We start from the raw sequence: 24,946 nt of genomic DNA, 5'->3' as shown, positions 1-24,946 counted from the left end.
TATGTCCGTCCGTCTACCAGCACACTGCAGAAGGCGTTTTTCTTTTGGTGGATGGCTTGAAAATGTTGCAAATGGTATTTTTGCATGATCACGCAAAGGAACAAGCAAATCAGAAATTCAAAATAATGTTCTGTTTTTTAATTAAGAGATGGAAATTAAAATATCAGATTTATCTCTTAATCGATTATTAAAATAAGCATTACTTACGACTTAACTATTGAAGTAGTATACTACCTGCAATTCAACAGTTTAGTGAACAGCGGCAAAACACTGAGCACACACACTCATGAAAATGCTGCTGTTGGCCACAGCTCACACTCACACATAGTCCCTCCCATCTACACGGCACTTTCAAGCCCCCACCTATAAAGTCACAATATGTATATTTTAGTTTTTTGGGTTTCAAATGTCATTTTACGTTACAAAAGGAGGAGGAGATATAGATATATATATATATATATATATATATATATATATATATATATATATATATATATATATATATATATATATATATATATATATATATATATAGTGGTATTAAAATATGAAAGAGACCTTGTGAGGAGAAGCAGCTTAGATATAATGGATGGTTAGATGAAAGAAAGAAATATGGTCAAATTCGCGAGTAGCCGAGGGTTTACTGCAGACGTCATGTGAAAGGATGTAAAAATCGAATGCTCAGTGTATGAGACTCACAATGGAATATTGTATTTTGCACCTAAGCAAAAAAACAACAAATTGTTCAGGTTCCCACTTTGCTATTCTCTCGAGTACATTAAGAGCAAGTTTGCAGGGCCTTGCAAGTCAAGTGGAACTAACAGAGGTTGATGTGTGGAAGAAAGCGACCAAGGCAAGGGGAGAGGTTTTGGGACAAGGGAGCAAGGACAGAAAAGTGTGTGCGTGCGTGCGCGTCTTGGTGTGTGTGTGTGCGAGTGTTAAAACCGCCGCAGCTGTCAATCACCTGCAAGCAGACACCTTACAGCCCCGCGGAGCCACACCTTAAAACAGGCACTACGTCACTCACCGAAACTCGGGGCAAAGCAGCGAAACGAGTACGAAAACGCGACAAGAATACCAAATCCACATTCACACCTCTTTGGTAGGCAAGTAAAGTGAGGTCAACGCTTCTTAATAAGGATATTTCTATCCATAAATTGGCTGTCTGAGGGGCACCTGGTCGGACTTCCGCGTCCGTGACAGGTGGTCAAGGTGATATCGAAACTCCTAATGGACAAAACTAGTTAGGAAATTCGCTTACCGTGTGGTAAAAGTGTCGCGGCGAGGAGCAGAAGCAGCACTTTAACACAGTCTTGTCCACTTGGTTGGGGGGCTTGTCCGGCCATGGTTGCTCCGAAATGTTACTGGTGCGGGGGAGAGGTGGGGGCGACAGCAGGTTCGCTTCGCTGGGTTCGGGAGACCAGTGGAGTAAAAAAAAAAAAAAAAAAATTTTTAAAGTCCGACGTGAGGTATAATCTCGCTTTTAAAAAGTCGCCTCCAGGCTGGAGTGTGTTCAGTTGAATTCCGTGATAGCACACACAGGTAAACGATTCCGCTCTTTTACTCCCGGCGGGCTGACTCACTCTTGACTCTCGTGCGTGTGTGAGTGAGTGCGCGTGTGTTGCCGCGCTGCTTGCGCTCCAGCAAATAGTCCCTCTTCCGTTCCCCAGCGCGAAGCGTCCGTCCGAGCGAGCGGAGTGACGTCATCCGGCGGAGGAGGCGTCACAGTTCCGCCCCCCCTAACCTTCCCAACCTCAAGTCCCATCGAGAGCTGGCAAGTGTGGACCGGGTTGAGTTTTAGTTCAGTTAAGTGGGAGTGTTTTGTGTACAACTTGTTGCGATAGCCTAAAGCAGTTTAATCATCTGCAAAAAGAAAAAAAGACACCTGAAAGAGTATATTTGCAACACTTGCACTAGAGAGTCACTCTGTGTATCCATAATAAGTGTATTTAAAAGAAATAGTTGTATTTTTTTACTTAGACAAGCGACAATCCAGTAAGTGCCATAGTTTCAATGATTGCGCAATAAGTGGGAGTCAGTGTAGAGGCCTCTAGCGCCCTCTGGTGCTTTGCATCAAATACAAATCTCAGAGAGCAGTTCTGGTTTTGCAAACCTTTTGCAGAGACAAGGCACATCATTTAAAATAGAGAAATCTCATTGGACAAACAAAAATGTCACAATGTTTATACATTATACAAAAATAATAATAATTTTGTTTGTCTGTCACTAACCTTTTTTAAACAATGCGCGACTCCCTGGGTATGGATTAAATCGAAGGGCTGCTATTAATTTATTATACACTTGACTTCCGAGGGGACAAAATGCATAACCTTAACTTGAATTAACTTTGTGAGGGGAGGGAGTTTCTACTCGATGCAAAGGGAGGAATTAAAGTGTCGAAAGGGAGTAGCTTGCTGGTTGCTTAGTAAACAGCCTCAGTTTTGTATGAAGAGTAAAGAGACATGACTTGAATTTTCCTCCTCGGCTCATCATTTCCATCTCCTCAATTAGAAGAGTCATCTATATATAGACATACTGAAATCAAAACGCGTTTCTTTTTGAGAGCCGGTTTGTTTACTTGAATGATCTTTTCTTTGGAGTTAATGAAAAAATACAGATATTTTATTGGATTTGTTTATGGCGCAACCCCGAACACAAGAAGTCAGCGATATCCGCTTACGTTTAGCCACCTGAACATATCCTGACACCTATTTACTTGTGGATTTTCTACTAAAATCTGTCCCTGTTTAGTTGAACACAAATGTGTTAATCAACATGGGTGGAGAGCTGAAAATTATTTGTAGCACAAAAATAATCAATTTCAGACCAATTTAGTGAAAGTGGATAATTTCCTGCAGCCCCCCTGATGATCTGTCACTGACATATAAAGCTTCCATTTTTTCATTATTAATTTCTTCTCTTCACCACTTGCCAGCCTTTCACACATCCAACTTGCACTACTTGTAAAGTTAATCTATTTTTTTTCATGTTCTTGACTGACTTGTTTTAAAACTCCACATGATCTGCTTGCCCTGAAGTTTCCTACATGGACTTCTCGCACACATTGACTGGCACTACCCGTAAAATTTTTGTCAAAACAACAAAAATAGTTTTAAAATGCGGCATTATATGTCTGTTCAAGACGAATTTTCTTCTTTGGATTTGTCGACTCACTACTTGCCTGGCTCCCAAACCTCACCAACTAACTCCACTTGCAATGCTGATCTGGGAAAAATTGATTCCTTGGTTTAAAGAACAGCGACTATATATATATATATATATATATATATATATATATATATATATATATATATATATATATATATATATATATATATATATATATATATATATATATATATATATATATATATATACATATATATATATATATATATATTTATTTATTTATTTATTATTATTATTATTTTTTTTTTAATCCGATTACAAGAATTCTTACATGACATTTCTCGAACATGAATGTAGCAAAAGACTAAAACAATAAAACAATACGACATCTGAGAAAATCCTCATCGAGTTGCAAGCTCATTCAATGATATCACGCCCCCTCCGCCCCCCTCCTACTTTTCTTTCAGAAGAACCAAACATTTTGTTCTATTTTGCACTGAATGCAAGAGCACACTAGAGCAGCCAAGGCATTATCACGTTTCGGTCTAATCCCTAAACCCAAGCGTCTTGCAGCCAGCATAATTACATCTTCGGAAGTCGTGCGGTTCAAAACCGGCTTTCTTCATCTCGCCTCCATTTCCACAAAGCGTCAACATCTTCTTTAGCGTATTCGGCGAGGTGCGAATTGTGAAGGCGACGATAACCATCAGAGGTCAGGCAATAGCACGCGCGCCAGAAAAACAAATTATAGCATATTATGCCCTTTCTTTTACTTTGACAGAGGTTTCATTTTCCCTCGGATGCTTGGCCAAGCAAAGAGGCGCTGCGGGTTTCTAAATGCCAATAGAGTTTTCTTTGGCTTTATTATTATCGTTTGAAATCCACTTTTTTTGTGTGTGGAGCACCATTCTGCTCGATGAAGGTGTCCTCGCAGGGCGACAACCCCCCCATATGACTTCTGCTATTAATATACATGCATATTGACTTCAATAAAAGTCACTCTAATCCTCCAATTTTCACTCATAGCGACAAACATGAACGTGTTACCGTCATAAAAACTTGATTTACAGTACAGGCAATTTTGAAACAAAATTCTACTCACCCCTTGATGACGCAAAAAAGTGTCTCTCACTTTTTAACATAATTAACCCCTGTATATTAAAACTTGTATCCATTAACTTCTTTTTTAAATATCTTGCTCATTAGGGTCCCAGAGGAGCTGAAGCATGTCCCCACTGACTTAGGTGTAGTCAACCGTAAAAAAAAAAAAAAAAAGAAATTGCCATAAAATGTTTTCTGTGCCTTCACTAGTCTAAACATGCTATTCTCATTAATATTGCGTTTGTGGAATATGAGTTAAGGAGTAAAATCCACCCGTTTTCAGTCATCTCTTGTGGCGGCCATTTTGTCACTTCTCACATTAGGGCTCAGGTAATGACCAATCACGGCTCACTTGCTTTCTGAAACTGAGCTATGATTGGTCGTTTTCTGCGCCCTGAGCAACTGTGATGTCATTTTTAGTCGACGAAAACTGACAAAATGGGTGGATTTTATCGCTTAACTTATATTCTGCAAACGCCATATTACCGTATTTTCCAGACTATAAACCGCTACTTTTTTTCCTAGATTTTGAACCATGCGGCTAATACAGCGGTGCGGCTTTTCTGTGGATTTTTCTTTCACCGGTAGGGGTGCTCTATAGTTCAGAAAATACACTAAATAAATCTCGATTTTTTTTTTTCTCTCTTGGGTCTGTTCTGTTTTAATTAGCAAAGTTGTTGCTGTGCTAAAAGGCACTGTTTTAACAATCTGTTTATGTACCTTTAGGTGCATTTATAGTACAAAATCGTTCTGTACATGCAGTAAACAACTAATTTTTTTCAGCATAGGAAATGCAGCTTATATCCTGGTGCGGCTTGTAGATGTTTTTTTCCGGGGGGGTCGCTGTGGCTTACGGGTGTGCCTTATCCGAAAAATACGGTAATCATAATGCATGTTTAGAGTAGTAAAGGCACAAAGAAATTTTATTGTAAGGAAAATGTTTTGGGTTGACTTCCCTATTAAAAATGCAACAATTAAAATGTTACTGTAGTCACTAGTGAATATCACAAATGTGTAATTTGAGTTTTTTTCCAACTCACCACAGGAAAGTTGCAGCTGAGATTTGAACCCTCAAACATGCTACCCACTGGCTGCGCCGTGCTGCCTGATACAAGATGGCTGTATGGTTCCAAAAGTACCCGAGAGGTGAGTCTCTTCACAGACTACAGCTGGCCTTCAAACTGTCTATTCTGTTATTTTCTTACAGAAATAGTTAGCCACTTTACTGAGCAGACAGGATGCAGATGTGAACAGTTGTTTAAAGTGGTCCTTGCATTTTTTTCCTTTTTGCCCATCAACAAAAAAATAAAAAAATTCACCAATACATGTCGTCGGTTAACAAAAGTGGAGTTGAATTCATATTTAACAATGCAATCCTTTTCTATGTTGGAACGGAAGCCCTTTTCATCTCGCTTTGACCCCCATGGCGTATTTCCACAAAGGCGGCATGAAGGTTAGAAGATTTGACTTTCCGGAAAGGCCTTCAGCATAACTTCCTTAGTGATTCTTCTTTTTCTTCTTCTTAAAAAAAAAAAAAAGACTAGGAAGTTTATTTCTCACTACGAAACAAACAAGATGATTTCCATTTGAAAAGAAAGGAGCCGAGCGGAAGACAATGGCAGAATCAATCGCACTGAAACTCGCCGACGATGCGGTGCCCTTTTATGCGTTGCGAAAGCATTGTTTTATCGACATGCAGGTTGCAAAGTGTTTCCAAGCTGTCAACAATTTACCAAGGTCAGCTTGCCTCACCTGTCCAACTTTACGTAAGAAACAAAACGTGGGTGAGCTGGCAGCGGACGTGCGGATCGGCTGAGCCAAGCAGTTGGGCAGCTCGTTTTATGACGTTAAATTGTTGAACATTTAAATTGTTAATTTAACAAGGACGTTTGAGAAAGTACTTATCTGTAAAAAAAAAAAAAAAAAAGAGGAATATTTACACATTCCTGTTTTTTTGGAAGAGTTTAATAAAGTCAATGTTGGAAAAAAATGTAATTAATTAGCTTTTTTTCCTTTATTCGCAAATGTGGTGGGAAAATTGCTTGAAATTGGAAGCTGGATTTTTGTGGTTATTTTTTTTTTTCGATTGTACTGCAAACCAAAAATATTCACAGACAGAATAATACAAATAATAATATAAAATAAATGAAAAATGAAATCAAATAAAAATTCCAGGGGTTTAGAAACATTAAAAATGAGATTTAAGTAAACACAGACCTATTTCTTTTAAACAACAATGGGCTTTGTCGTTGCAAATTGACATTTTTGAATATTGCAAGAAATATTTGAAGACAAATTCAATCATATTCTTCTGCCACCGTCCCAAGATTTGCAGTTGTCTCGGGTGACGTCGTGCATGACGACACTTCCAATTCGAAAGGTTTTTGCAACGAGATCACTGTGTTTATTTCTTCTTCTTTCACCCATTGTCCATCCCCCCACAGCAAATCCACTTTTCACACACACCCCTCCTTCTTTTTCTTTCCCCGGGAGCGCCCACTTCCTTCAACGCCTATCTATTTCTATTTTGTCCATCTCATACCCTTCACTCCCTCTGATCGTTTGCACTTTCTGCCACCATTTCCGTCCCTGCGCTCATCTCTCCTTTTCTTTCTTCCTCCGATGGCTTTGTCCACTCGTCCTTCGCGCCTCTCCTCCATTCAAGACTGTCCCCGGGCTCTCTGGGGGCCCTGTGGTGCTGATAATGAGGCATGTAGTGAACAGCTACTCCTCACTGGCGGTGGATTTATGAGAGTGAGGCTTATGGAGATTATTTACCCACAAACGAGGGGACACTTACGTTTTCTCCTCACACTTCTCCTCTCGTCATTACATGTGAGCGCCTCGCCTTTCTCTTTCCCGGTCATTACACTCCCACAATAAGATTCTTCCTCTCCTTCCTTCCCTCTCGCCTACTCGCCCCCCCCCCCCCCCTCCCTTACGCCCGATGGTAATTATGGAAAAATAGTGCTCAGGGGAACTGATAATACCTTTAACTTAATTAAAGACATTTATGGGATGTAAAAGACACGTCGCCCCGGGGGTTGGTGTGCACCCACACTCACCCAAAAACTCTTTCATTTCATCTCTCCCCATCCCCGCCTTTCATGTTCCAAGTTTCACGCGGATTTCCTTTCTTCAGGTCAAGAGTTTTAGCACTCATTTCTTAAGCGCAAGTGGAAAAGGATGTCAACCGCACTGTGTATTGAATCACACTTGGCAACTTAAAGAGGCGGTCCACCCCAAAATTGTATTTATTTTATTTCATTTAAACACGATATTGTGATTACCGTATTTTCTCAACCATACGGCGCACTGAAAAGTCTTGAATTTTCTCCCAAATTTTGTCCAAATGTCATTTTCAGTCAACAGCAACTTGTAAAATGGCCACTGCATGGTATGGATAAAAGCGGGTGACTTTTGCTATTTAATTCATATTTTACAACGGCAATATTAATTTAAAAAAAAATACACCAGTGGGTATGCATACAACATATTATTGAGAAGAAAATTTTAGGGTTGACCAACCCTTTAAGAAGAAACGTGGCATGATGAACGTGATCATTGAATGTTTGCCAGTTATTCACGACAACCCTCAGCGTGCAAAATAAAATTAAAAAGGGTGACGAGAAATAAACCAGAGTCCAAAAAGGTGCTACGTCTGTCCCACATGACTCATGCACAATGTTTAGTACATGGCATGGTTGACAAGCCAATTTCGATATTCATATCTTGAATACACAATACAATAAAGATATAACCTCCATCCCGATCGAATACTCTAAAAAACAAAAGAAAGGCAGTAGTTAATGTATTCGACTAGAACACAGTTGGACAAAAAGCAAATTCGCTGGCGGAATTTAAATTGTGAGGAGCTAATGTGATGTGGTTTGAGCCAAATTGTACTGAGCAGCCAGGACAGAGACATGCGTACTACTTTCCTCCACAATCCAAAAGTTGTATGTTTCCTTACATCAAGTATTTTGTAACTATGATTAAGCCTATCAGGCTGTCGCAGACTCTGCTTCCTATCGGACCACATGCTGCTTGTATCCTGTTTGGTGGGAAGACAAAGAGGGGGAAAAAATGTAAATTTGGTCCATTTATGTTTGTATTTGCTTCAACTGGGCAATGGAGCATGTTTTCATCTCCGTTCTTCTCCTTGTCGCCGCATTTCAACGTTCCTACTTTGTTGACGCCACAGGTAGTCAAGCTTTTCCGAGAAATTCTCTGAATATTGTGACGTTAACTGTCGGCTCGTGTGCGCTTTTACCTGCCGCTTGCTTTTTGCAGGCACTGTTGGCAACTGGAATGAAATTGTGGTGGCAAGAGAGCAGCGAGCCACCACTTTGGAGTGCGTCCTTACAGAAGTGAGGGCCGGCGTGAACATCAACTGGATGGCCAAGACCTCCAGTGGCAGTGCGGGCGACTGGAAACTGGTGCTGTCGGCCAGTGAGCGCGACGAGTTCTCCGGCGGTGCCTCAAAGCCTTCCATGCGCCTGGCCGACCCCAACTTTCTTCACACGGGCAATTTCTCGCTGCTCCTTCAACCTGCCTTGCGGGACGCTGGCCTCTACATGTGTTTGATCGAGCAGCAAGGGAAGACAATCCAGGAGAAGATCATCCTTTTAGCCATCATCACCGGTAGGACATTATATACAGATTGATTGATTGATTAACTTATTTAATTTGCTTCAATCAGAAAAAACATTTTAAAAAAAGAATTAAAAAGTTATGTAATAGTCAAAAATAGCGCAAAATTGATGATAGAATAGTATAATTTGTCTATAAAAATTCCTTTACGTACACCTTTGCATACCTCCGTACTATTATTAACATTAAGGAAAACAAAAAAAAGAAATAACTTAAATAACTTTTGAATACCTTTATTAACATTGTTTATACTCCCTGCGCACACTCTGAAAATGAGAGCACCACTGCCACCTACTGTAGTGCATGTGTAATTACACTTTATTCGAGTAAGGGGGAAAAGGGCTGCATTATATTAAAATCTCAGATTTTTTTGGGGGAGGGGGGGGTTAGATTTCCAATTTTAAGCATTTTTTTTTCCTGACAAATGTTGCAGACTCGGCAATATTACATCACCACACTTGGCACCGCCTCTTAAAGGCACACACAAGTAAAGGGCACCCCACATGTTTTTTTTTTTAAATGTTTTGGATTTTTTTTCCCCTCATGTTTTTTCATGGAAAACGCATATTGAAAGCTTATCAGCATTTTTTTTGCAGAATTTTTGGGGAATTTTCTTTTCTCAAAAATATCAGTGAATTTCACTAGCCGCCGGTTAGATTTTCACTATTGTTGGGCTCTCAAAACTACATATTTCAAATTTTGACTTCATAAGGAATACACAACATCATAGTTATTAATTTGTTGATGAATTGATTTTCAACTCAGAAGTTTAGCTCGTGAGGACGAAGTCAAACCGAGCTTTCTGTTTTAATACGCTGGGTGACTTCATCTGAAGTTGCCGTGAGGTATTTAATTAATAAATAAATTGCACAATAATTACACAAATTTATCACTAAGTGCATTTTAAAATCTAGACCACTGTGCTGTTTTCCTCCACCATAAATGCTTTGGATTCTGTGTTTTGCTTCACCTTGAGGTGTTTCACGGGGTTTGTCGTGTTGCCACAACTCTACTTCTTTTACCCACAAGCATCACAAAATCTATCTTGGCTGTTCGGGATGCAAATATCTTCACACGTACGCTCTGTCGGAAAGAAATTGTAGAATCAGTCACTGGCTTAGCTTGTGCGTCACTCACCCAAGCGGAATAAAGAGTAGTTCTCACCAAACGAGGATCTCTTAGACACGGTTGCAGCAGTTTACCTGATTGAAGGATCATAACTATCTGTATTTTGATTTGAAAATCAATTTTACTGCGTAACAATGCACAATCAGAGGTATCGATGTTTTAGTATCGACTCATACGTTACTGTCTAGAATCTCTAGCCCAATTTGCTACGCCGTGAGAAAATTACAACTCAAGTCTTTAGAAACTTTCTGGTTTCCTCCCTCCAGTCACCAGCATCCCCGCATCACCCATCCCTCGGAAGAGCACCCTGCGTCTGATCGCTAAGGTTACTCCCGAGCCTGCCTTTAGCTGGATCTCCTGGGAATCTCCATCTGGCACCTCCTTAATAACTGTGCTCAAGCCCATCGCCGGATTCGTGACCAAACTTCCCCAGGTCACGTTCAACGACGCCGGCTCCTACAAGTGCACGGTTCACCCTCAGGGGAGCGAGAACGACACCGTGTTCTCGTTTCCCGTGAACATCGCTGTTGACGGTAAGGAAAGATGCCAAACATGACGCTGGTGATGATGAGTGAGGCTGAAAGCCCATCAGCGGCATTATTTATTAAAGCCTCCTCTGGCTATACTGCTCTTTGGTGTATTTATTTTATGGAGCAATTTCAAGATTCCAAGCTCTACTGTAGATCTACACCGAAAAGTCTGCCACTCCTGTGGGTATAACACTCACTGTATGTATTATTTATTATTTGGTTAACACCCTCCCCCTTTTTTTCCCCTCCCTCTGTCGGCAGCTGTCAGCGAGGCCTTCTTCAACAGGCTGCAGCATGGTGAGTGACGCCTGCAGGAAGTCTTGTGTCAGCATTTGGCTAATCAGACAGAGCAGAACGCAACAAGACATAATCCCTATTGTTGCGGGGATGTTTTACCCCATCTGCGCTCCCATCTGTGCTTCATCTTCCTCCATGTATGGTAGAACCTCGAAGGCTGTACAGCAGGGGTGTCAAACTCATTTTTGTGGACGGGCCACATCGTAGTTATGGTTTCCCTCAGAGGGCCGTTATGACTGTGAACCCATACGATCACCTTATGTTATCACATACAAACAAAAAATTGATGGAAAGCAGTCCACCAATAGGGAACGAGCGGGAAAGCAGTCCAGCGATGAGGCACAAGTCCATTGACTTTACAACGAAAGGGTACAAGAGTTACTGCAATACACGAAGGGCGTGGCCTTGTAGGTGGGCCCTAGCCCAGGGCCGTAACAGTGCTCAAACTTTTAAAGCTGAACCTAATTTGACTCTCAACTTCAATTCGAATTGGCATTTAAACATTCCTCTTGACTTGAGCCTCATGAGACCAAGATGACATGGGTCACAGTAAACAAGTTCTTCTAACATGGCAGCTGCTTTCCTCCCGCTTCTACTAAACATTGAGCTGCTTAGTCATCACAAACATGCAACGGCGACAATTACCTTAAAAAATAACCTTGAGTCACCTGCTGTTGATGTCGGAGAAATTGCTGAGCTCAGGCTGGCAGGTAGCCCTGGCTGGACCAGTCCTCAGCATCCAACACCTTAAAAAAAAGATGAATTAAAGTGTGACTCAAAGACATTATTATCTGATCACATGTATCAACATTGCGCTTGTAACCCACTTCAGGACCATCCATCTTCACGGCCACCCAAGCCAAGACGTCCTTCCCCCTGACCTGTCCCACAGTGCTCGGCGACTGCGTCTTCCTCTACTGGCAATCCCCCAAGTCGAGCGAGAGCAAGCTGGTGTACCAACACGATCGCTGGAGGGGCAACGGGCTGCCCAGCGCGGCAAATCACAAGCTCCAGTTGGCCGGTCCACCCTACAACGCCAACGCCGGAAGCTTCTCCTTCATCCATACGCCGGGCCTCCAAGACGGCGGGCTTTATGTCTGCGACGTGCTTGTCAACGACCATATCTTCACCCAGAGAACCCTGTTGAGCGTTTTAAAAGGTAAGCGTCGGAATAGGTTGAGGGGGCGGGTGACAGGGAGCTGGTGTAAATTAAGAAGGTTAAAAAAGGGCGTGGTTGGTTTTCTATGGAGCAAATGTTGTCATTGAACAGCGGTGGGTTTTATATGGGAAGAATTTTTATATGGGGGTGGCACGGTGGACGACTGGTTAGCACAATCGCCTCAGAGTGAGATCCAGGGTTCAATCCCGCTCTTCCTGTATGCAGTTTGCATGTTGTCCCCGTGCCTGCGTGGGTTTTCTCCGGGTATTCTGGTTGAGTCAAGCCACAAAAAAAGTTGCAAGGCCCCACATCCTGGACAACATGCAGGAAATCTGCAATTTTTGTTTAAACCATCCACACTGTTGTTATTTTCGGGCCATCCTTCATTAATGGACCTTTCCTCGAGGTTTTGTTCGATTGCTACCAAATTGGACCCACAACTGCATTGATTTGGGGATTTGTATTATTCGTTGACCCACAAAAAGTCTCAACACATTTTATTCATGCTCAATCAACGCACATGTCCGGAATTCAGTAAATCAAAAGAGACCAATGCATTCGGCACCCCCCCCCCCTCCCAAGCCCCGCCCCCCCGAAGCAACCACCTTGAGCTCCACCGGTCTGATCGGCATCATTCTATCATACGTGACAGACGATTTATGGAAGCGGTCGTGATGCAAAGGTCCAAATCCCCCCGTTGAGGTGTTCATCTGGGTTGAGGTCCAATGAGTGTGAAGTCCCCCCCCCATCTTATGACTCATTTCCACGCTCCACTGGGGAGGAAGGCCGGAATGAAAGCTCATGCGTGTTCATTATGTTTCAAGCAGCCCTGTTTCATCATGTTTTTTTTTTCTCCCATGTTGTTTGCTACTTGTCTAAGGCTTGTTCAGTGGAATGGTCTGACATTTGGGAAGAAAAAGCGTCTCATTACGGCCCCGCTGAGATTTAGATGAGAGGATTTAGTCAGCTTTAGAGGCAGACATCGAACTTCATATGCTATATGCCAAGTAGTGGTTATCCTCCCAAACCTTTGATATTTTCTTTTCCTATAAAAAACATGTCAAGACTCGGCAAAGCTTCCATTTTGTATAGCACTTGTCCTCATTGTACTTAAAGTACTTAAGTACATAGTACAAGTACAGATATGGAAAACTTGATAGGTGCACATGCTAACCATTAGCATCTATGTGGCTACGTTTTTTTCCCCTAAAGAAACGGATATCCAAATGCAAACAGCAACACAAGCAGACAGATAATTTTTCAATACTCATAGGCATATATTCTTTATCCTCTGCGAAGAATGAGTTGTGTTACTGTCATACTGAGAAATCAAGAGAGGTGCTAGGTGGGCTTCTTTATCTTCAAAAACCTTGAATTATTTTCAATTATATTTATTTTTGCCATTATTGTATGTTGTGTTATAAAGTTTTTTCTTTGTTCTAATTATCCTGTGGGTTTTTTTTTGGGAGAAACACTTCACAAAATATTTTATATGGGGAGTTTGTCAGGGATTAATGGCAATTTAATTTGATTAAATCGCAAAAGATGATATTAGAGATGAGAGTTTTGTTTTGAGTTACGACCCTAGTCAAGGAACAAATTAAACTCAGAACTCAAGGCCCCGCTGTAGAAATAACATCAACAGAATTGGGGGAAAAAACAGTTTGTGTCACTCTTCGTGGTATGCGCGATTTGACCACTGGGTGGCACTATAATAAAAATATGCCGTAACTACTGTAAGTGAGTTACACAGGATTAAGAAGATATGCCCGTGAGTATTGTTATCGTTGTTTTGCTGCGCTTGTTTGTGTTCAAATTTGACTTGTAAGTCAGGTCGCTCGTATCTCAAGGCACTAGTGTATCCTTTGTCGAACCTGGGGGGGAAAAAAGTTAAAGGTAAAACAATACTCCGTAAAGTACTGATGCCAGAAAAATGCGTTAAAGTACGCTAACAAAGTATTTAGTTACTTCCCATCGCTGACAATAAATTGAAACAGCTCAGATAAGAGCTCACTGTGCGCCATCCAAATGAGTTTGAAGCTTTTTTTGTATCTTTTAAGGCCAAATTATTATCGCCGCTTTAAGCACTGCTCTTCTGTGCTGGGCTGCAGTTGGAGCGGTTGCCCCGGCAACATCATTGTAATTCTGGCTCAGCCGCTGCACCTGCTTGGAGTGAGTGAATACTCAAAATAAAATTGAATAAAAAGCAGAAATTATTTCTTTCTGTTGGAACACTCTCTCGTGAAATGACAGGTTTTTTACGATATGCTTGTTTTTGGCACAGACCCCATACGAGCTCTTTCCCCTCCCTCCAATTTCTGATTTTACGCTGGGCCAGAGACAAGCAGCTTGCTAATTAACACACAGGAATAAAGTTGAAAGAAAAAAAAAACACGACTCATACTCTCCCCTGGAAGGAAATTGAATATGGATATAATCACAAGTGTTGAAGTCTTTCATTAAAGGGGAAGCAAGTCAAAAAATAAGAAGTGCAGGAGGTGTTTTTAAAGGCTACTGAAGTGCATTGCGGCGAGATTTGGTGTACATTATTCGCACAGGCCATCAGTAGCATGAACTGAAAGAGTGAGAAAAACAACAGTTGTGCTTCAACACCCTTGAATTGAAAAACTTGAAAAGTGGCTGTCATTTCAGAAGAGTTGCGATGCGTCACGTGAGAGGTGTGTGCAGCTCCCAAATCTGCGACCAGAAAGCTAGCATAGTAAGAATCAAGAAAGTTATTGCTGGCTTTTCTATTTAAAATAAAAAAAAATGATTTTTGTTGTTGTTGTTGTGGCCCTAATCTCTTGATGGGTCTTATTTCACGCTTTACAACACCCACGCAGACACAATAGCATCCCTTCACCGGCGCAAACAGACAAAGCCAAGGCATGCGTCCCTGTGATGGTGGCCTTGGAAGAGTTTACTAATCACGGTCCCTGGCGGCATCCATCACAGCTGCCCAGACATGACGAGCCGATCAGTCACTGTCACACATATGCCCCCCCCCCCCCCCCCACACACACACACACACTCACGTGCGCCCACACGGCAATCATGTGACGCATATATTTTTACCCCACCTCATTATGAGTATCATTATGTATGATTATACCTGCCGCCCTCCCACAGAGGCTGTAGGTGGCCCGTGCTGATCACACTAATCAACGTTGAAAAATGTGCGTGTTTTTATGTGACGCCGGGGGGGGGATGGGGTATTTGGGGGTATTTTTGTCCCCGGAGCTTGATTACACCCAGATGGATTCTTATTTCGCTTTGATGAGACACTAAGCATCAGTCACCGTCAAGTGAGGCATTAGCAGCAAATCACTTTAATGAATATATATTATTGTGACCTCTCCGTAGATGGTGCTCTACTGTGTTTTTTTTTGTTTTTTTTTGTTCTCCTCTCACGTGGCCGTCGCCTTTAGACCATCACTCCTTATCCCGTCCTTGGCCTTTTCTGCAATCACGCCAGCCATTAAGTCACTTTCTCATCCCGCCTCGCTTCTTTTGTCTCTCCTCTTCGTCTGACATTCTCGTCGACTCATCCCGGCTCGTGATTTTTGTCCATTTGTTCATCTGTCCATTCAGATACCTTTTTCACTTGCGATGTAAAACAAATAACAGGCTATCTTGTTAAGGAATATCGAAAAGAAACATTGTGGTAACACATGACAGACAAAATAATTCTCACATGTATGTATTCTTTATCCTCTGCAAAGATCAACTCCATTTTGGCTTCACTTTTTCCCGCCTCTCCTGGTTCCGCAGTGATGGGCCGACGTTTGGGTTCCAAGCTCCAGCTGGAGTGTCTGTACAGTGAAGTTTCCCAAGTCCATGAGGCGTGGTGGGAGTACCAAAATAAGAGTCAGCAGCTGCCGATAACGAGAGGCGTGCCCGGCAGCGTCGTCACGGTTCTGCCCTTACCTGTCACCTTGAACACGGCCGGCAAATACACGTGCACGTTACGGCTCAAAAACGGACAAACAATCAGCGATTCGTACACCGTCAAGAAACAAGGTAAGACAAATGTTTTTTGTTTTGTTTTGATAAGATGATGAAATTGAAATTGACACTTTGGTAATTATTTGGATCCGACCAGTAGATTTTTTTTTTTAGGCCGATTTCGATGTTAGGTATTTTTCTGACAATTTAATTTATCTGCCTATTAAAATATATAATGCATAATTAATTCATAATTTTTTGGGTCCCTTGACACTAACAACAATAACGATATGAATTACCGGCAGAACATTTGATTTACAATACTTTGTCTATAAGTATTTATTCAACTTAAAGCAGAGAGAAAAATTTTTTTTTAAAAATGGGCCTATTTTTGTCTTAAAAAAAAACTCACATAAAAGAAAAAAAATGTGCAGAATTTTTCTGATTTTAAAAGAACTAATATCAGCCAATTAATCGTTTGGGGTTCACGATTTTTGCAATACAGTAATCCCTTGTTACCTCTGGGGTTCCACCCTCGGTCAAAATAGCCACCAAATATTTATTATATTATGGTGAACTGTTTTGCAGATTTGCAGACTTCCTCTCCTCTTGCCCAACATGGAAAAAAATGATCAAGTTGGGCTGAATTCAGATGCAAACTCCCCAATGTTCTCGTACTGGCGCGAGAGGAGAAACATGAAACTTTTCTACGTTTTGAGGTCAATTACCCAAAATGTGGGAATATAGAATAGATTAATTTCAACTCGTACTATAGCAGAGAGATGGAGATCATTTTCACCTGGTTTGTGTAACTGCACAAAAACATCACCAAAGAGATTCCACTCAAATCAAATAAAGTGCATTTTTCCTTTTACTGAGATCAGAATAACGCCTGATGGGACCCTTTTTGCGTAAAAAAAAAATCTTTAATATTCCCAACGCTTAACGCGTTTTTTAAGAGACATTGAGGTCAACGTTTTTCTTATCGCGACGGCCGTGCTAATACGCGAATATAAGCTGACAGAACCCAAGGACATATCCTCCAACAATAACTAAATAATTCAAGCTTATTGTGTCGGTGGTTGAGAACAGGAGGATGTGACAGCTAAATGGATCCCCCCTGGTTGAGATAAGTCCAATGCATCACTTGCACGGCGGGGCCCAGGGCTCATCATCATGCACGCCGCCACTACTGCAGCTATGGGAGTAATGGACACTCGCAGAGTGGGATGAAGACCAGGGAGCCATTCTTATCAGAGGGGAAGCATCCAGAGATGGCGGGCGGGATAATGGTCAGACTTTTATGGCTTTTATGGGAAGCCAAACAATTTATTATTTTTTTTTTTTATTACATCCACCATGGAGGTTTTTGTTTGTTTGTTGGCAGGATAAGGCCAAAATTGCTTGAAAATGCAGGAGATAAAATAAGTCTACACACCCCTGTTTAGATGCCGTTTTTATACCATCAAAAACTACGCCAAAATAAATCATTTCAAAAGTTTTCTTCCATGTATGTCACTTATGTGAACACCTCAAATGAAAGTAAAGCACCTTCCTCTGCGCTAGCACTGACGACTGTTTGGAACTGTTCATAATTCGTTCCAACTTGACTGAGGTCCCAGTTCTCACTGAAGAAGAGCCAAGAAGCATCATTGTCGTTAAATTGACTTTTGGAAAGTTGGCCAAAATGTTCCAACTTTGTTTCATGAATAATACGAAGAAAAAACATAGCAGAGATGCTGAATATGAAATGTATTAATAATGGGGGTAGATGGCTACAGAGTTGTTTAGCTAGTCACAATTAGCTTTGGAAAATGAATTGACAAATTGATGAAGGTTGCTTATAATCGACATTTTAGAGCGTATAAAGTAATGTCTAGAGTTGCCTCGCTACTTCACGGTTTGGTTACTGCAGATTGATTCTGTTGCGAATTTTTATTTGTGACTCTAATTTTATATATTGTACTTTTCCCTTGCTATTTTGACACGTTTTCTTGCTATTTTTATCCAATCTAAGTCTGACTAGCTAAAAAAAATTCTTATTATTTAGTTATTTTTTATTTTATTTTATTTTATTTATTTTTTTTTTATTTATTTATTTATTTATTTATTATTATTATTTCTTTTATTATTTTTTTACAAAAAACAAGACCATGAAAATTGGTTCATAATGGCTTCATAAAGGAGTAAATCCCCCCAAAAATAAAATAAAATAAAAAATTACTGCAGTTTTTATTAGTTTTAGTATTAATATATGATTTTTTTTTAACAATATGACGGATTTGTCGAGTGCAAGACACTCAGTATTGCGTAATAAATTAAATCAACTACAATTCTCAACCGACTGTTTGACCTTCCTTCTTCATGGGCATATAGTAAATCCCGAAATAAAAACAAGCATTTTAAGCATTTTAATTTTTGTTCTATTTTGTTACTAAAAATATTTTTTTCAATTTGAGTTTATTTCATTATTTTCCATCAACTACACTAACCTTGAAGAGTGTTGCAACTTCTGCTCGAAATCAAACAATGCTACTCTAGTTGCGGAAGCAACTTTTTTTTTCCTCAACAACATTGCGGAATTTCTTCCCCAGCTGTTGTTTTTCATCCATGTGCATAATTTCCCTTGGAAGCCATATGGTATAAGATTCCGTGAAGTAGAACTTCTTTGGTGTGCCACCCACCCACCTCACCGCGCTGAACTCCCCCCCTTCCCGCCGCTCCCTCATCCCGCCGCCTCCTCATTTAAGAAGGAAGCAGTGCGATGAAGTGCCAATGGAGGTAAAAAAAAAGGTGAGAAGATGAGCGTGTAAAGCGAGAGAGACAGAAGCCTTTCTGCTTGGTTTCACTCTGCACTCACTTCCCTTAATTCATATGTTCAATCTGGCACGAGGGAACAGGGGTCACCATCGTCTTCCATTAGCAACGCCCCGGCACATTCTCGCCAATCAATTAGGGCTCGTGCAGCACATGATGATTGATGGCTTTGAGGGGCGGCTAATGGCCGTGACACCAGGGAGGGGGGGGGGGGGGCAAGGGGGCGCCAGTGGGTCCTTTCTTTTGCAAACAAAATTTGTCAGAAGCGCTTGAGTGGACCGCACTTGTGCCGGGTTACTGACCTGCTGCATAAATTTTGTATTCATGAGCATAATTATGCATAAGTCCATTTTTTTTCCAAGTCCGAAAGAGTACTAAAAAAATTCCTTTGTAAAAATACAATATCCGAGGTGCCTTTTTTTGTTTCTTTTTATATTTAGAGAATAGCACTCTAGAATTTTGGATTTCATGAAAACATGGAATGTGTTATTAAATAGGATGAAAAAAAACCTCATCTGAGGAAAATAAATACATTTAATTTTAAATGAGCGTGAACAAAAGCATTACAACAACATAAATGTCTTCGAAAAACCACAGTATTTAAAAAATAAAACATGAACAAGGTTTATTCATTTCATTTTTTTCAAGTTCGGCGGGCCGGATTAAAACGTTTTACAGGCCGCATGTGGCCCCCGGGCCGTAGTTTGCCCACGCCTGGCTTAAATCATTATAACATCACCTCGTTGAAGTTGTTTGTTAGCCCATTTATGGCGTTTCTGTGTGCTGGCATTAAGCTTTAAAGCAAAGTGATGTGGTGGTTTTGAATACATAATTCATTTCTGTCGACAATCTTCAATTAAACTAACAAGCATCTTTTTGAAATTTTGAAAGAAGTACCTGAAGAAAACCCACACACAAACTCCGCACAGAAGGCCACAGCCGGGAAATTGAACACATTCGAACCCTCAGAACTGTGAGGTGGACATGCAAACCATTACACTTCCCATGCGTCCCCCGATTATGCCACACGCAGCTGTTTCTGTGCAATCCAAGCGAGAGTTCTTCCAAAGCTGTGTCATGGCCATTATGCAAATACACTTAATGAACCACATCTCACACTGAATGATGTGACACTCAACGTGTGCATGCATGCTAGTGTGTGTTGTTGTGTAATAAACATGTTGTGTTGTGTTTGTAAACACGTGCGAGTGGAAATCTGCCTCACGAATTCAAAATGATGAGTTTATTAATTGCTGTGAGCCCGTAATCTGCTGTCGTGTTGTATTCATTTTTTTTGCAGAGGATAAAGACAATATTCCTTGACGTGTAATTATTAGATATTATCTCTCCCCACACGTTTACGCACAGTTAGTGTTCAAATAGCCGTTACTTGAAGGCAGTGGTGGGCGGTCTCTGCTGGCCTAACATAATCAAGAAAAAAATTTATCATATTTGTCACATTGATGTCATATTATATCCTAGTGTTGAATTTTTAGGTGAGAGTTTGTATCCAATCAGAATTCAGCTCGCTCGTGTTGCCAGGCAGATTTCACAATACCCGTAGCACGCACTATTGGTCCGAGGCCTTCAGAGGAAATAGTGCGGGTGTCTGTTCTATCAAAGTCAATGCGTTCAGCGTTGATAGACAGTTGCGATAGCCAATCAGATCACGAGTTGGTTATGATGAACGCGTCTTGTGATTGGATACTCGCTCGTGAGGGGGCAGCGCTATGCGGAATCAACACACCCAAAAGTCGTAACTGGCGACCGTTGGAAAATCTAAATTCTATTCTTACTTTTTTTTTTTTTTTAATGCTCGACCTGTCATTCTTTATGTGAAATTTGACAGTAAACTTCAACAGGGCAACTTGAAGCCTCTTCTTTTTTTGGGGGGGAAGATTTGATATCTCTCTCTGATACTTCTTATTGTGAAGTGAGTATTTTTGTATTTCATGACTCACTCCTGCTCGACTGTAATAACAGGTTGCTAAAGTGTGCCGTGACGCCAACTCTTTAATAGTGTTGTTTTATTTATTTTGTTCTGGTGACATCACCGACTGTGTCTGTGTGTGTGTGTGTGTGTCAGATCGATGTCTGACAGCGCCTTCATCCTCCAGTGCGCCCATTGTGCGTGTGAGTGACAGCTGCATGATGAAAATACATGTAACACGCCTGCAGGGCCGGTGGGGACGTGGCGTCTTTTATATCCAGTTCAACTGTGCCCCCGACCCGCCGCCTTCGCCATTCGCAGAGCAACAACTTGTCAACTCCAAGAAATGGAAGTTTTTTCTCTCATTTTTCTCTCACTGGCAGAGAGCGCCGTGGCGCCCTCGTCGCACTCTCCTTCCCTCCACCTCCTCCTCCTGGCTTTATTACTTCTGGTGCCCCTAGTTGCCGCCACCGTTGCTGTGTTGCTATGGCGACAGAAGCGCATCTCCCGTCGAGGTGAGACTATGGCCGTCTTTTTTTTTTTTTTTTTTTTCTACACTCTGACGGATGCGGCCCGGAACATCCTCTAGGGTTGTTGTAATGAATCTGACCCTATCTCCTCCTATATGTGTGTATGTGTGTGTGTGCGTGCGCGCGTGTGTGTGCAGGTATTGAGCAGTCTCTGTCCGTCCACTCGGGCGAGACGGAGAACATCTACGAGAATCCCGAAGATGTCAGACAGGTGATAAAACTTGGTCATTTTCTCTCCTGAAGAATTGTCCTGTTTTTTTTTTTTTTGGGGGGGGGGGGGGTCACTCCTCTTTTCCTACTTTCCACTTCCAAGCCACCCTCGCTTGTTGCTCATTAAAACTGTTTGTTTGTTTTTTTTTTTGCTCTCCTTGCCAACAGGCTCTTCCGCAGGGGTCGGTCTATATGGTGAGTAACGGTGCAACGCTCACAGACATTCGGGAATGCTTTTATGTGTGGGAACTTGGAATACGGCGAATCCACATTTATCGATAGGAGAAAATCCACATAAAAAAAAAAAATTCTTAACAGTCGCTTAATAAACGCAGTGTCTTTTTTTTACTCTTTCACTGTCAAGAAACCTCATTGAATACATTGACATTGAGGAATTGAAAAGAAGACTCTCTTACTCCAACAGTTGTCCAAAAAGAAGCAAAGAGTGCTTGCTTCAACTTTTTTTTTTTTTTTTTTTTTTCTTTTGGTCACTCCCACTAACTGCAAAACTGACAAGTGGCAGGAGGTGAGTTTTGGACTTTCGCCTTCATTGAGGATTTAAGTGACCTCATTACTGGAGCTCAGTTGGGGACCTTCTCTGCCTCTTCTTACTCTTAATTAAGCTTCGTCTCTCCCAGTAGACCTCCATGCTGCCGATCATGTTGCAGCACAATGTAATGGCGGATGAACAGCAATAAGTCATGATAAATAAATGTGTCGTGGTAAATTGCAACTGGATTTTATGCAAAATAATTTTTTTTCAAGAGTCATGTTGTTTGTCTTCAGTTAAATATTTTTTTTTTTTATTATAATTATTTTATTTATTTTATATATTTTATATTTTTATATTCATGCTGGAATCCGTTCCCTCTGTATTTTTGCCCTCCAGGATTTAAAACCAAGACAAGATGATGTCTACAAGGAACTGGAGCGCTGAGCATTACATCACCTGTGTGTGTGTGTGGGGGGGGGGTGTGCGCGTGTGTGTGTGTTTGCATGTAGAATGTGTGTTTGCGGCGTCTCCCCGGCATTCTCCTCACACAGACAGCACATCACGCTGACACAGTGGCACAATATGGCGTCAGGCGCTGACAGGCGACGCTCCGCCACCTGTGTTGCCGTTTGTGTTGCCTGCACAGGGTTGTCTCTACGTGTGTGCGTTTGTGCGTGTCCAAAGGCGAATAACACTGTTTCCTTTTTTTTTTGTAGCGAGTTGGCCTTTATGCGTCCCTTTTCAGCGCCAGAACTGATCAGCTACATGCCCATGTCACCCTCATGCTGCTGTCACATCTGCTCGCCTGCGTGCGGCAGCGGGAGGCCCTTTATGAGAGGAGCACAGTAACTGGATTTTATAATTGGCTCTTGAAATGGCACTCAAGTGTGTAAATGTCCTCAAGAGCGATGCTTATTTGTTTGTATGCCATTACGGTATTGGCGGTGATGAAAGGGGGTTTTATTTATGCACAAATGAGAAAAGTTGTGTGTATTTTTTTTATTTTTTTCAAAAAAATTTAAAACCATTTTTTTGTTTTTTAAATATGTCTGTGACATGTAATTGTCTTGCTTTGGTAAAAATCATCCAGCAGGGTGTAACCCTTTCTTCAACCATAAAACCATAGTGTAGTAACATTCACTGACTGTACCTGATGCTACATGCATCGCTCACGTCTTTTGGCGACAAACTATAAACTTTATTATTTACTATAAAACTTTACTACCTTCAACTTTTCTAGATTTTCTTTTTGCGCTGATTCAGAAGCTGCCTTCTATTTTTCTCAAGCACATCAGGTTTTTGTAATAACAATGATAATAACAATGTTATAACATGTAACATATTCGGTTATTAGGTAATACTTGGTGAATGAAGCAACGGCTGGATTTTTTTTCCTGAAAAAACATGACTTTAAATTACAAAGCATGGCAACATCCAAATAAATTTGTATTGTATTGAAGTGTATATATTAAAAGTAAGACTTAAAGCTGCACTTCAAAGCATTTTGCCCAAAAATATCCTTATCCGTTTATGATTCACACTTTTTATAAATAACAGACTGACACTTTAGTTGGGTATTCGCAAGCCTCTGGAGAATAACTTTCAGAATGAAATCGGGTTCAACTTCACGCTGGCTTTCTGCGGATGTGACGTCATGCGGGTTCTCGTCGTCGTCTCACGGAATTGCAATCGAGCGGTGGAGACTACTTGGGTTTGAAAAGCGGAACAGGCGGACCTTGGTTACGTTCATCTCATTTTGTAAACAGAAGCACGTGGAATTCGGCGAGCCACCAAAATCCGGAATTTCACCCAAAAAGATTTTCTATTCACATTTTAGGACGCTCAGAGGATGTTGTCATCGTCGCTTCAAAGTTCATCTCAAGGTTCTTTTAATGTGTGTACACTTTGTCCATAAACTTAATTAAAATAAATGTTGATGAGTGTCGCAATTCATCAAAATTCAGAATCAATCATGTAAAAGTCAATTCCATGTACGGTTTGAGTGGTTATGTGGGCCCTTCTGTAATTCATTAACATTACACCTCATTGGCCGAGTTCGCGTTGCGAAATGTTTGTCCATCGCAGTTTTCCGTCGTTATCCAGGAAGTAAGACCGTCTGGATGTGGCTACGTTGTGTTTTCGGGCCTTGCCTGCAAAGAATTCATCGCCACCCGGACCCTACTTGGCTCCATAGACCACTCTTCAGGACGGTAGGAGTATGCACGCCTTTTCTTGTTCATTTCCACGCGGCTGACTCCGCAATCGGAAGCGTTTTGGTGGCTGTTAGCAAAGCTTGTCGCTCCCGCGGTGCTACATGCGGAAGTGTCAAATGTTTAGCAACGAGCACTTGCTGACATTTCGACAGCATGCTTAGCAGTTATAATAATGAATGAAACGAAAGACGTACAATGTTGTCTTTGTTTGCGTGTGATGTTTTACTGTTTTTCCACCATTTTAATCAAGCGTATTTTCGCGATCGTTATCAATGACATCCTTCCGCTAATGCTAACGTAAGCAGAATGTGAAGAATGCAGTAGTTAAGTTTCGTCATGAAGGGTAATTACACTTTTTATTTATGTGGCCCTTTTTAGAGAAATGATTCACGAGGTGTTTCAAATAGCAGTCATAAACGTATGGAATACGGAATCACATTTCGAAGAAAAAATAAATCAAATTGAATAAAAATGACTCCTAATCTGAACAAATAGAGCAATCAGGTATTGCTGGAATTCTCGCCTAGGGAAATGTGTTTTTATCTGATTTTTTTCAAATGTTTATTGAGGAGGCAGCTAGGTTCTGCAAGGGTCTGTGCATTTAAATACAATCGGGGCAGTTTTTATAGCAATAATAGCGTTTGTTGATTATTTTTTTTTCACTTTGCACAGGGATGGAACTACCAGCCGGGCAGTTTGGAGAAACACACCAACAGCATTCTTGGTTGGGTCAGTATTAAGTGTTTTGTCAGATTAGATTATATTTTTTAGATAATAAAAACATTGAAGGTTAAAGTTGCATTTTGCTCGA

At 41.1% G+C, this 24,946-nt stretch overlaps 3 protein-coding genes across 8 annotated transcripts in view; 2 read left to right on the top strand and 1 right to left on the bottom strand.

The window, feature by feature from the left end:
* Window positions 1-1,711, bottom strand: part of LOC148328810 (nectin-2) — a 112,757-nt gene extending 111,046 nt beyond the window's left edge. The window contains exon 1 of one of the 2 annotated variants that reach the window (XM_088306248.1): window positions 1,262-1,711. In XM_088306248.1, the coding sequence (XP_088162374.1) occupies window positions 1,262-1,346 (85 nt within the window). In that variant the 5' untranslated portion in view covers window positions 1,347-1,711. The remainder of the gene's footprint in view (window positions 1-1,261) is intronic. The other variant, XM_088306249.1, reaches the window with a different exon arrangement.
* g6fl (g6f-like) lies at window positions 985-23,857 on the top strand. 5 transcript variants are annotated; one of them, XM_088306244.1, is made up of 10 exons: window positions 985-1,102; window positions 5,276-5,376; window positions 8,524-8,874; window positions 10,278-10,544; window positions 10,803-10,838; window positions 11,671-11,997; window positions 15,769-16,017; window positions 21,073-21,204; window positions 21,357-21,430; window positions 21,598-22,312. In XM_088306244.1, the coding sequence occupies exons 2-10, from the start codon at window positions 5,346-5,348 to the stop codon at window positions 21,709-21,711; spliced, it is 1,581 nt and encodes a 526-aa protein (XP_088162370.1). In that variant the 5' UTR covers window positions 985-1,102; window positions 5,276-5,345; the 3' UTR covers window positions 21,712-22,312. The 5 variants fall into 5 exon arrangements, with proteins under 5 accessions (XP_088162370.1, XP_088162369.1, XP_088162371.1 ...); XM_088306243.1 differs by lacking the exons at window positions 985-1,102; window positions 5,276-5,376 and adding exons at window positions 8,346-8,434; window positions 22,319-23,857 and having other exon boundaries at window positions 21,598-21,624; XM_088306245.1 differs by lacking the exons at window positions 985-1,102; window positions 5,276-5,376 and adding an exon at window positions 8,346-8,434 and having other exon boundaries at window positions 21,151-21,204.
* A 117-nt stretch (window positions 23,858-23,974) lies between these two features.
* Window positions 23,975-24,946, top strand: part of abhd16a (abhydrolase domain containing 16A, phospholipase) — a 7,002-nt gene continuing 6,030 nt past the window's right edge. The window contains exons 1-2 of the mRNA XM_088306247.1: window positions 23,975-24,132; window positions 24,808-24,864. Of these exons, the coding sequence (XP_088162373.1) occupies window positions 24,043-24,132; window positions 24,808-24,864 (147 nt within the window). The 5' untranslated portion in view covers window positions 23,975-24,042. The remainder of the gene's footprint in view (window positions 24,133-24,807; window positions 24,865-24,946) is intronic.

Source organism: Idiotropiscis lumnitzeri, chromosome 10, assembly GCF_059441095.1.
Source record: "Idiotropiscis lumnitzeri isolate Australia: NSW breed Sydney's pygmy pipehorse chromosome 10, RoL_Ilum_1.0, whole genome shotgun sequence".
Lineage (NCBI taxonomy): Eukaryota > Metazoa > Chordata > Actinopteri > Syngnathiformes > Syngnathidae > Idiotropiscis > Idiotropiscis lumnitzeri.
This window is presented reverse-complemented; position numbering and strand designations above follow the sequence as displayed.